General features: G+C 50.3%; 1 protein-coding gene across 1 annotated transcript in view; it reads right to left on the reverse strand.

The window, feature by feature from the left end:
- SMAD3 (SMAD family member 3) overlaps window positions 1–12287 on the reverse strand; it is a 116498-nt gene that overhangs the window by 9092 nt on the left and 95119 nt on the right. The window contains exons 5-7 of the mRNA XM_039865226.1: window positions 11989–12039; window positions 2234–2446; window positions 80–217 (exon numbers count right to left, since the gene is read on the reverse strand). Coding sequence (XP_039721160.1) covers window positions 80–217; window positions 2234–2446; window positions 11989–12039 — 402 coding nt within the window. The remainder of the gene's footprint in view (window positions 1–79; window positions 218–2233; window positions 2447–11988; window positions 12040–12287) is intronic.

Below are 12287 nucleotides of genomic sequence, written 5' to 3' on the forward strand. Positions count from 1 at the left end.
AAAAAACCTCTCCAAGTCCCACGCACACTCTACGGGGGAGAGGATGCCAGGGAAGGGGTAGATGTGGACGTGACATTACCAGGTGGGATCTTGCAGACGGTGGCCGGGTGCCAACCATAGCGCTGGTTACAGTTGGGGGACTGCACGAAGATAGCGCTGTCGCTGAGGCACTCTGCGAAGACCTCCCCTCCGATGTAGTACAGCCGCACGCCTCGCCCTAGTGAGATTGGGGTCAGACAGGATCAGGATGCCTGGCCCCACACAGTGGCCCCAGGGCCAGCCGTGGCTAGCAAAGGGAGCAGATGCTCCAAGTGACTGGTTCTTTGCCAGCTTCACCAGGCACAAGAGACCCAAAGCCCAAACCTAAACCCACACAGGGAACGACAGGCAATGCTGGGTTCCTAAAACCGGAGGAGGCGGGTGACAAAAGAACGTGGGGTAAGTCTCAATGATAGCCTCTGCCACTGACCAGCTATGGGCCTCAGTCAAGTCACTCTACCTCTGAACCTCAGTTAAGATGGGGACAATAATAACACCTCACAGGGTTGTTGTGAGATGCACACAGTTAAGTGCCTGCTAAGTGTCAGCTGCTAGTGCTGCTTCTCCTAGGGCCCCTCCCCGCAGAGATTCAGAAATTTATTCAGTAAACCCGTATAGCTCCTCCTGAGGCGGCACATACCCCAGGAGCCCTTCGCTGCAGGGATGGCTTAGTGCCACCCCTGTACCTTTCTCCCCTCAATGCATTTTCCTAAAACATTCCATAGGTTTATATCACTTCTCCTTCATCTCTTAAATCCACTCCAGATGGACAATTATTTTTAAATTGGCTCTGCAATTCAAGCAGTTACGTAAACACCCTGAGCTCTCCATGCAGCCAGGGGATGCTCCCTTCTCCTCCACGGGAAGGGCTCTGTTCCCATTCCTGGAGAAGAGGCCCAGAGAGCAGGAAAATGGGGCCAGATTTTACAGGCGCAACGTCGAGTAGGATGAAAACCAGGCGACGGACCTACAGGCCACTGGAGGTTCTCCCGTCTCCTAGTCCCACTACTGTCCCATCCCCCGCCTGTGTCCCATTTCTTCTGGGTTCAGGGTTACAGGACTTGTGTCTCCGACGTGCAGAGTGATGGCGGACTCGTGGTTCACAAGAGCGAGAGAACAAAAATGGGTTTTTTTTGTTATGGTAATTTTTGAAATATTTTTAAAATATAGAAAAGTATAAAGAGACTCAGTAACACTTATGTATACCACCTAGAATCAGTATCTTTTTTAAAGTTTAAAAAAAAAAAATTAGGGAGGCCATCCGGGAAGGACATAGGCTCAGTAGCGGGCGGGAGTGGGGGGGGTTGTCACCAACTATGTCACACTGCGTGTCACATTGTGATGTCCCTTCCTGGGCATCAGATTATTCCCTGGAAAATGGGCACACCAGCCTAGCCCCATGGCTTTCAAACTTTTCCCTCTTAACTATCAAATCCTGCCTTCAAGTGAAATCTTCTGTGAACGTCCAAAATACAATCCAAACGAGCAGAGGTGCTCTGGTTCATGAGGGCCAGACCTGCTGCCCTGCCTCGCTCCCGACTTTGCCCTGGACCAGCCCTGGGGGCTCCAGACAATGTCCGAAAACCCCTGGACGACATCTGAGAATACCCTGCCACCCTGTCTCTAGGGCCCTTCTAAGTGACTCTAGATCACAAAACCAGGCATATCCTCGGTATGAGAATTTTATGAGCAAACCAACTGATAAATATCAAGGCTTCACCTTCTCTAAACTAAGTGATTTACTATGTTCTGGGTGTTAGAAGACAGAGAGTTAGCAGCAGGCAATTCTTAATTTTCTACCTTTTCTGAATTTTCTAGAACAATCATACATGAAATTAACAAATAACAGATCACTCCTCTGAGACTGATTACCTACTTACCCACCTATCAGTAACTTAAGGGCATATTTATTGAGAACCACATATATTGTCTTTCTTTATAGATTTCCCTTTCTTGTCCCCTTAAGTATTCTGCGGCTTTCAAATTTTCAGAGATGATTTGTGTCTCTGAGTAGGCAACCTGAACTCTACCTGTCAGGCCCCTAAACAAGACAATACAGAATGTGGGGGTGGGGATGGGAGTGTGAGTCCCCTCTCTGGTTTTCAGCAGGGAGTGGGTCGGGCTCTGTGCAGAGCCTGGGCTGGGGCCATGGGGGGGGGGTGTGGGGGCAACGCGGCGGCCCCTCGCCCCTTACCGATATGCCTCCGCGTGAGTTCCACAGCCGCATTCCTGTTGACATTGGAGAGTAGCCCCAGGCAGAAGCGCTCCGAGTTGGAGGGGTCGGTGAAGCCGTCCACTGTCATGGAGGGCTGTGAGGCGTGGAATGTCTCCCCGACGCGCTGGTTCAGCTCGTAGTAGGAGATGGAGCACCAGAAGGCTGGCTCGCAGTAGGTGACGGGCTGCAGGTCTAGGAGACAGGCCAGGCTGCTGGGTCAGTGGGGCTCCCAGGCCCCGTGCTCCTCCATGGGGTCCCTGGATGCTCCAGAACATCGTTTCTCCACCTCTCAGAGAGTACTAGAATCCCCGCCCTCAGGCCTTTTATTGTATAACACTTGCAGGATCCAATGGGACAAACTGTTCAGTTTTGGAGAAGCATTCTGCTAACCCTGCCACACTTCGTTTAGTTTTAGCTTGTAAAGGCCCTGCCCCACCCGGCCTAGCCTTGGATTGAAGCAGTCTTTAAGGAAGTACTGGACCTAATCTGACGAGGGCCAGACTCCAAGAAGCACCTAGGCAAACCCACCAGACAGGCCTGGTGTGCTCACTGCTGTCGGGCCACCTACGCAGTCACCTTCCAGCCTCTCTTCCAAGGTCCTCAAAGGAACCCATGCTGATCTCTGCCTCCAAAAGGGCTTTCAGCTTTTGGCTCTGCCTTGTCATGGGCAAACACCCGGCCTGTCAAGCAGCAGTGTACAAGCCTGTGAAATAACAAGGCCGGCACAGCCTCGGGGGTCTACGTCTCTTATCACAGAAACCATCTTCCAGATGTATCCAGATGCCATCTGTTGGAGTGGCTAAGACACAAACTCATCTAAAAGAAATTCTGAATTTGTCCTAGCTGGCAGTCTGTAGTCTCAAATCAAGGGCCCCTCAGAGCAAAACGGCCATCTTGTGAATGGTGGGTTCTCTTTCTCAGAAGAGTTGGGAACCCCTGAAATAGAGGTTTCACATGATCCCACATCACCTTTCCTGTGACTTCTTAGCCTTCCTGTCACTTCCAGCTATTCTGGGCTCCACAGCTGCCCAGGCACCCCTGCCCTCCTCCCACCCATCTTGGCATCATCTCTCACCTCGGCAGGCCAGTGCACTTAGGTTTGGGCCAGCCCCCATCACTCCTTACTTGAATCCACGCCCCATGTTCTAACAGAACTCCCAGCATTCCAGCCTCTTCCAGCTGCTTCTCTACACTGCTACCACCTGGGCTGGGAGCGCTAAGTTCCCCCTTGCCTTGCCCTCTGCCTGCTTGAATCCCATCCATTTGTTGGAGAATCAGGGACTGTCCTGCTCATTCTTATACCTCCATCTTGGACCTCCAGCCTGGATCACTCGCTCTGACTCTTACATATATTTGGAACCACCTGGTTACTTAGGGTACGACTTTGTGGGACCTAGAGAGAGGGACAGCAAGGGCTCACCAAGCCAAGTCTCAGCACTGACCCAAGACCCCTGCTCCCTGCCTTTTAGGCAACACCCCAGGGCAAGAACCCCCCAGAAACCTCTGCTCATCAGACCTTTGAAAGTGTGTAAAGCCCAAGAGTGAAAAATCAGAAGCTGTTCTGAGAGGGGCCTGGGTGACTCCTGCAAGGCAGTGTGGCCCCGGTCTTCTTCTGGGCTCTGCTCCCATGATCTCTGCTTTAGGTAAAGAAACCGCGACCACACATAGGAGGAGTTAGAGACCGATAACGTCCCTGCACTCAGCACATCCCCAGAAAGTGCCAGCTGGGGGGTTAAGATGCCTAGATCAGTTTTCTCAGTCTTGGCATTATTGACAGTTTGGCCAGACAGTTCTTTGTTTGGGGGAAGGGGAGATTCTATACATTACAGGATGGTTAGCAGCATCCCTGGCCTCTACCCATAAGGTGCTGGTAGCATCCATCCATCTCATCCTCTCAAGCTGTGACAATGAGATGTCTCCAGATGTTGCAAGATGTCTTCTGGAGGACAAATAGCCCCTGGATGAAAACTACTGCCCTCGATGTTAACCAAGCCATGGAGCACAAGCTTTAAAGCCAGGTGGACCGGAGTTCACTCCACTCCAGCATGGACAGCTGTGTGACTGTGAGCAAACGAGTTACCTTCTAAGTTTCAGTTTCCACATCCTCCACCTCCCAGCTATCTGAGTGGAGAATCTTCTTTACCTTTAGGCTTTATTTGTGGATGGACTGAGAGAACTCACATGAAGTGCAGGGTACACATCAAGCACTCAAGAAACAGTGTTAATAATGATAACTTTCATTATTTGAACTTGAGAACATCCTGTTCCTGTCCTGACCTCCATCACAAGAGGAGCAGTGTCCTCGCCCCTTTCTCTCTTCCCAAGGTAGAGCAAGGGAAGATGAGGGAAGGCAGATCTAAGTTACTCAACAGGGAAGGGGGAGTTGCAGGGCAGCGCTGACCGTGGCCTGTGCCCGAGGTTCGGATGAGCCACGTCAGCCATATCCGGCTCAGGCTTTGCTGGATGCTTCAACATTCCAATGAGATAAGCTATATTCTAAACAATGTGGTCACTAAAATGTGAGCAATGTTGCTTTGGAAACCTTAAAAAATAAATAAATAAATCCAAGTGGCGTCCAAGCATTCGAAGTGGTCAGGCAGCATGTCAAAGGAAGAGGTCCTGGGGAAGGGCTGCTGGCCACCACTGCCCACAGGCAGGCTCTGTTCACTTCGCTGTGTGACCCTGGGGATGTGACCTCCCTCTCTGGCCTCAGTTTCCCAGTGTGAACAGTGTCTGCAGTGTACTAAAAGACATCTAAAGCAGACCGTCTAAGTCACTGTGCTTTTGGCATGGGTCAGCCTGAAGAGGCAGCTATGGCTGATCGGGGATGGACCTGGCTTCCCTAGCAAAGTACAGAACAGCAGAGTCCGCATCCCCAAGTTATAAAGCCTTGTCCAGCAGCCCCTGGGCTTGGTCCAGGCAGAAGAGAGCGAGCTACGCTCCAGCTCCCAGGAATACTGACACAGCTCACCTGCCAAAAAGAAGAAAAGCCAGCAGGCCACCCATCTGGTGACGGGGTGCCGAAACCTCACTCTGGGGACCTATGGACTTCTAGATGTCTCAGGATCAGAGTGCGACTTGGGGTCCAAGCCCAGGAGACCCTTTAATCAAACACCTTTAATCAAACACCCCTATAATTGCAGACACGTACTGGACAGTGTTGCGAAAACACTGGTTGCAGGAGCCTGACACGTAATTAGGAAGTTTGGGGGAGCAATGCAGTCAGGCCAAGGCAGGTTTTGAAGGCTGCCACTTCAGAAAGGGCTGTTTGGACAAGCTGACCTGCATTCAGAACTGGAGTAGCACCCCCAGCCACGCATTTATTATTCTCTGCAAACAATCAAAAGCAGCCCTGCCTTCCACCTCTCTCCCTTCCATCGCCCCTCAGCTGCTTCCTCAAGGCGCTTCTGCAAGAGTGCAGACCAAAAAGCAGGATCATCACCTCTGGGTTCGGCCTTGAATGGGACTTCATTTTTGAACTGCGCATATGCCCTCGTTTCTTTCCCACCAAAGGACTTATCCGCAAAACGGTTAAGTACAAGAGAAACAAAAAGTCAGGACCCTGGAAAAGAGAAGACTATAAATGGTATAACCATGAGATTATAGCTACTAAAAAACATTCAGTTTGGCTTTGAGCTTCCTAGCAGACAAGGCAAAAAAAACAGAATACGCTACAAGGCTCTGGCCGGTGGACAGATAATTCTTACTAGTTCTGCAGGGGAAACGAAGCTTGTCCTAGCACTAAATCTTAAAAGAAGTCTGTCAGGTGGTAAACTCTCCCCCCCCTATCAATCAAGCCGGCCAACCAGCCCTGGTTTCAAGAGTTTCCTCACAAATACAGAAGTGATTTTACATAAGGTTGCATCTTGAAAATGACCTGAAGACATGCCATTCAAAGGGTCTTCTGAGAGGACAACTTTACAGGGGTAAGGTGACTTGCCCCAGTGGAGAATGGTGTTGCGTCTCCAGGCCAAGGACCTGGCCCACCTGGAATGGTAGAAGATGGCATGTGCCCAAGTCCTTTCCTTCAAACAGCCCTGCTCCCAGCCAGACTGCTGAGTCTGTGCTAATCTCCGTTCCTGGAGAAGAGGTGTTGGAGACGCAGGAACCTCCAGCTCCAGCCATTCTCGGCCCCCCTGCCCCCACCAGGGTGATGTCGGCCAGACTTCTCAAGTGGCATGGGGCACTTAATTCATGACTGGCCCCCTGCCAGCCTTACACATTGGCTGGCTTCAGTTTTGAGCCCTATTCCAAGCTGGCACAGACTTTCTGTTTTGTTTAAGGAAAAGAAAACAGAATAAAACCCAGAAGGCAACACTTGGATTAAGGGATGCCTATTAAAAACATGTGCGAGAAATCCAGATCCGGTAAAGGGAGGGGGTGGGGGGAGGCCAGAGGGGAAATTAACTTTCTACTCTAAATCGAAAGCAGGGAACAGGCAAAGGCCAGGAGCGCCGAGGCTGGAAGACTAAAGGGCAGACTTGAATGGACTGGCTTCCTCTGGGCCCTCCTCACTGTGGAAGCAGTCCTCCCTCAGACCGGGAGGCTCCATGCTCCAATCCCCCTGTGCCTTCACGCTGCCATCTCTCAGTCCTTACTGTTCCCTCTGCCTGGGCTGCCCATTTCCAACCTTCAAGGCCCAGAACACACGGCTGTGAAACACTGCCTCGTCTGAGCCACCTGTGAGAGTTAGTTCCTACGGCACTAGGCCAGCTGTGTCCCAGCATCTGAGGCACCGATTCCAACCTATCTCACTAAAGATGAGGGCAACACACCATGGTGTACACAGAAAGAACCCGTCACGCTTTTGGCTTAAGATTAGTTTACCAAAACCAAAAATAGTGGCGAATTCTCAGAGCCAGATCCTTGGGAGTGTGAGGATACAGCCGGCAGCTGAATTTCTGTCATTAAGATGCCTGTGATTTCCCAAGTTTACAGAAGATCAGAGCCTGAGACCTTAAAATAAGCCTTGTGCAGCAGCATGAACACACCTGGAACCACACCCCTATCCTCTGTCAGGGGCCAGGGTCTTCTTGCTGCTTTGCCACCTTGGCCCGTCTCTCTTGGCAGGAGAGGAAGGCACCCTCTGCCTGAGGCACTCTGGGAAACCGTCACCTCCTCAAACTCTAGCTCAGGGCACTCCCTAGAGCCTCTTTTCCCTCGGTCAAGGCCCACCCCAAAATGTCTCACTTTAAAGCACAGAACAACTTACTCACCAGCAGGATCCAGATCGTTATCTTTTTCCTCTCTCCCCACCTCCCTTCTCCTTCCCCTCCATTTGCCCCGATCCTCTGACTTAAATGCTTAGGAAATTCCAGGTGACTCATTCAGCACCATGTGTAATAACAGGAACATCACCTGCTCACATCCCTTCCCTGAAAAACAAAGCCCTGGGGTCTCCCAGAGCCTCTGGCAGGAGGCTGAGCTGGCTCTCAATCACACATTGGGGCTCCCACAAGTCATCACAAGTGGCTTTACTGTGGCAGAAGGCCCAACCTTTTGCCCAGAGTGGGGAGGAAATGAAGAAGTAGCCAGATGTCCTATGCTTTATTTCTTTTTGTATAATAATTTTTTTGCCAAGAAATAATCAAATGTCCTGAGATGTCCCCATCTTTCTCTAAGAAGAACTCACTGTGTGCCTGTCATCATCCTACCATTTGGGACATACTGGTAGGAAGAAGAAACGCAAAGGCTGCTGCTGTGTGCTCCCTCCCCGCCTCCACCCTTTATTTGCCCTTTAGCCCATTGCTGACCTACTTCGGCCCCCGCCTTTCCCCATATCTGCTCTCCAAAGGATGTCCCTGAACTCCTGTTGTCAAGCTCAAGGCCTTTTCTTACACCTCATTTTGCATCTCTGCAGGATCTGCCCTGGTGCCTCCCTCTCCTCCTGGCTGCTGTGGCCCCATCCTCTACCTGACCCTCAGCCTCTTCTCCAACCCTGTCCCTCCCTGAGGGAGCCCCCATAGGTCTGCCTTTGACTCTCTTTCCTTCTTGAGCTGAGTCTCCCTTTCCACTGAACTCATCCACTCCCACGACTTCAGCTGAACCTTCATCAATGTTTCCAAAGTGAGATCTATGGGTGGTCAGTAGGACTGTAAGAGAAAAGTGTTCCAACAGTGGTCAGATGCGTGGGAGAAATGCTGATCAAACAGGCCTCCTTTCTGCAGAACTTCTCAAGAGGTTTTACTATGCTAGTGCCCTAGGGGCCCCACAAGAGGGTACAATACAGGCTCTCTAAACTCACTTGATGACAAAATCCTGTTCCTCTGACCCCACTTTGGGAAGGCTGTCAGACGTGCTGCTGGCTTCCAAATCTGTACCTCCAGCCCAGGCCTCTCTCCTGTCAGCTGCTTCCTGGACACGGTTAAGCAAAGGCAACTCACCACCACCTTCCAACCCAAACCCACCCCATCTCCTGTGTGTCCTGCCTCAGTTTAAGAGGCCTCACCAGCTAAAACTGGTCAATAAACCCTGCTGATTCATGATTCTCTCTCAAATGCCCTCTCCTAGCTCTGCTATCATTCTTCTAAAGCATTTATTTCAGCCTCCTTCAGCGCAACAGAGTCCTAAGTACATGTTTTTTTTTTTTTTTCCCAGTAATTTCTCCCTTAAATCTTAGAAAGTTCCATACAGTGGCCAGATCAATCTTTATAAAGCTGCCATCAGATAATAACCCTCCAAAAAAACAAAAAGAAAACAAAAAAAACTCACCAACGACTTCATTCTGTAAGCAAGACAGGGCTAAATAAGCACGGCGTTCAGGGCTCCTTTCTCAGCGGCCCAGCGGCCCTCTCGGCCTCATCTGCTCGACTGCGCCTCTCAGCATGCCAACCACCACAGTGCCAGCTGTCCTCAGAGCTCACCCTGACCTTTCATGCCATTCTTCCCATTTGCAGTGTCCTGCCCTCCCTCTCTGCCTCACGGTATCCTACCTATCCTTCGGGATCCAGCTCACACATGTCACCACAACTCTGACGTCTTCCCACCCCATCCAGCACCATCCTCCTCGGCACATACGGTTCCTCCTGCCTCTGTGCTTGCTCCCTTGGCATCTGGCACAATGCACCACGGGTGAAAACAGACACCTTCAGCCGCTCCACCAGACTGTGAATCCTAAGTGCCCTCCCCAGCTCTGGACCCCCAGCATCAGTACATACTGGGAACTCGGCCAGTGCTGACTGAATGAATTAATACATAGGAGACTCTGTCTGGCAAGCCTGGATGCATGTCCCCACGAGAATGCCATCATTACCTCCTTTGACCCCTCAGGGTACATCATCTGTACCAACTTTTTGTTTTATAATTATGTATAGTCCTGCCTTATTTATTCCAACGAGGCCATAAGCACCTTGATGGCAGAGTATGAGAGTTATCTTTGAATCCCCCCCTGCCCCCACACCTGGACTGGCACACAGCAACCAGGCAGGAAATGCCTTGTGAATGAATGAGTAAGGAAGAGACAGGCAAGCAGGCAGGGCTCCCACCCAGAGATCACATGGGACACAGGGTGCTCAATCTGACATTTGTCTCCAACTATAAGCTACTGAACACCCTTCTTGAGCCTTGTTCTTCTGAGTGAAGGGAGTGGGGTGGAGGGAACTGGTCTAATTGACCCAACAAGGCAGTGTCTTCCCGCAGACAGGAGCACATTCTCTGGATCCTGAAGGTTTGAGTTCAAAGCCAGCTTCTCCATTTGCTAGCTGTATGACCTGGGCAAAGTTAGTTAGGCAGTGTGCCCCCTTGGTTTCCTAATCTGTAAAATGAAAACTTGCAACACCACTATCCTATACAGTTGTTATGAAGATTGGCATGAAGCGCTCTGCACAACACTCAGTCCATAGTAAGTTCTCAAGAAATGTTGGCCATCGTCATCACCACCCTCTCCTCCGCTTCCAGCTACGAGGCCAGGAGTCTGAGATTTTATGGGCAGGATGAAACCAATAGGTCTGAATAGGTAAAGGTGGGGGCGTGAGGGCTTATCAAGCAGAGAGGAAGCTGGGCCTGTCAGCCCCTGTGTCTCACCATGAGTCCTTCCCCTGACTCGTCAGCTGACTCGTTCCCTCATTTAGATCCTCCCAGAAGAGTGGCACCCACTCTCTGCCTGCCGGGCTCATGGCCTATACCTTCCTTTGGAATCAATGACCTAAGAATTCTTGACCTCAGACAAGGGGCATGAGGATCAGGGCAGCAGGGAGGAAGAACTGTGCCAACAGGGCACTGTGCCTAGGGTCTCAGTTCAAGAACCATCCTGGTCCCCAGGATCCAGAGGGGAATTCACAGTAAGCTAGCTCCTGGGGCAACTGCCAGGCAGCAGGGTTTCAAAGGCGAGTGCCTACTCCAGCCTATCAACTGAAAGTGTTGCTGTGGACGTGGTGGGGTAAATTGGTGGGGTAAAATTAAATCCAAGCCGGCCAACCTCAAAAGCCAAAAGCCCAGAGTCAAGTTCACAGCCATGGCCTTTAGTTTCTCAAGTGTTAACACAGCTTCCAGCCTTCAGAGTTTGTTTTTAATAACTCAATCAGTCCTTTCACATCAGGAATTTGACCTTCCCTCAGCAAAGCCCAACACTCACACTGATATTATTTTACAAAGATGTTAAAACAGATCCCCCAAAGTCACATTTCACACTGCCCACTTGTCAGCCTGCATTAAAAGGTTTTCGAGCATCTCCCAATGTTCCAAAGGATGACTTTCCTCATCTGATGCTATCAGTCAAGGACTGGAAACAACTGGGAACAAAAGCCAGGCCAATCCCTTCTGATTCACCAAGCTTGGACATTAACTATTTCATCTCCTGAGCCGCACATTAAGACACAGTAATAAAGGCTGAAACAAAGCCAAGCTCATCATTTTCTAAAACTACCAGACCAGAACATAAATTCCCCTCAATAAAAACGGAATGGATATTTCATTTGTTCTGAGACCTTCTGCAGGTCCACCACATCAGAGCTGAAGGTTGCTCCGGAGTAAAAAACAAATCTCAGAAAAACTGACCCAGAAGTCCAACGGAGGGAAGGTCGTGGAAATGATGGCCTCGCTGTTCCAAAACATCATGAGATAATGTAAAATGATAAACAAAGTATCAAAATATGAAAATGTGTTTACAAAATAATATAAAGAGAAGAAAGAACGGAGAAATGGATATGCACTATGATCTCAATGGTGAGGCACTACTCTACACGCCTGATCCACAAAAATCAGGACGGTGATAAAACAATAACAGTGTGTTTGGGTAAAGAGACTGTGGGAAATTTTGCTTTTGTTTTCAAAATCTTTATATGTTGCCATTTTAAATAAAAACTACATCATTGTAAGATGAAATGCTCAGATAAAATCGAAATAAGTGTATCTGAAACAAGTCTACAGAAGTCAGGGGCTGGAGTCTGCACCGATGACCGTGGGTTTGCAACCAACCACACACGTAGGCTTGGCTGACCACAGACCCTTGTCTCCCGAGCACAAAGTTCGGGAGACTTTCACTCACTCACATCTAACCACCACCCAGGGAAACACAAACCTGGCACATGGTTGCCTTTCCTGCCAGCACTGTTCTCAGGTTTCCAGTTCTGTGGGTGACCCCAGAATCCCTGTAACCAGAAACCTGATGGGATGGGCTGAGCTGGCCAGTGGTGGGGGTTTGGGGGTGGAGCCTCACCTTCAGGACCCTCTCCCCACACTGGGACAGGGCTGCAGCCAGAGGGGGTTCCAGTCATTCAGACTGAGGAGACACTTACCTAAGTTACTGTGTGCTGGGGACATCGGATTCGGGGATAGGTTTGGAGAACCTGCAAGGTGAGACACAGGTATGAGACTTCATAAGAGAATCTTGGCAGGAGAGCCCAATTACTAAACACTTAAATCCAGGTGGGGCAGCTCAACACAGCAGGAAGAAAACCTGGGCTGAGCCTCCAAGACCCAGGACAAGGCCTAGCTCCATATCCTTGCCCACGCTCTCTCTCCCTGGGGTCCAGGTTCTTCATCTGTGAAATGAATGGACGAGTGGGTTGATCTCAAGGTCTCTGCCACAACTCGA

Source organism: Pteropus medius, unplaced genomic scaffold, assembly GCF_902729225.1.
Source record: "Pteropus medius unplaced genomic scaffold, Ma_sr-lr_union100, whole genome shotgun sequence".
NCBI classification, from domain to species: Eukaryota; Metazoa; Chordata; class Mammalia; order Chiroptera; family Pteropodidae; genus Pteropus; species Pteropus medius.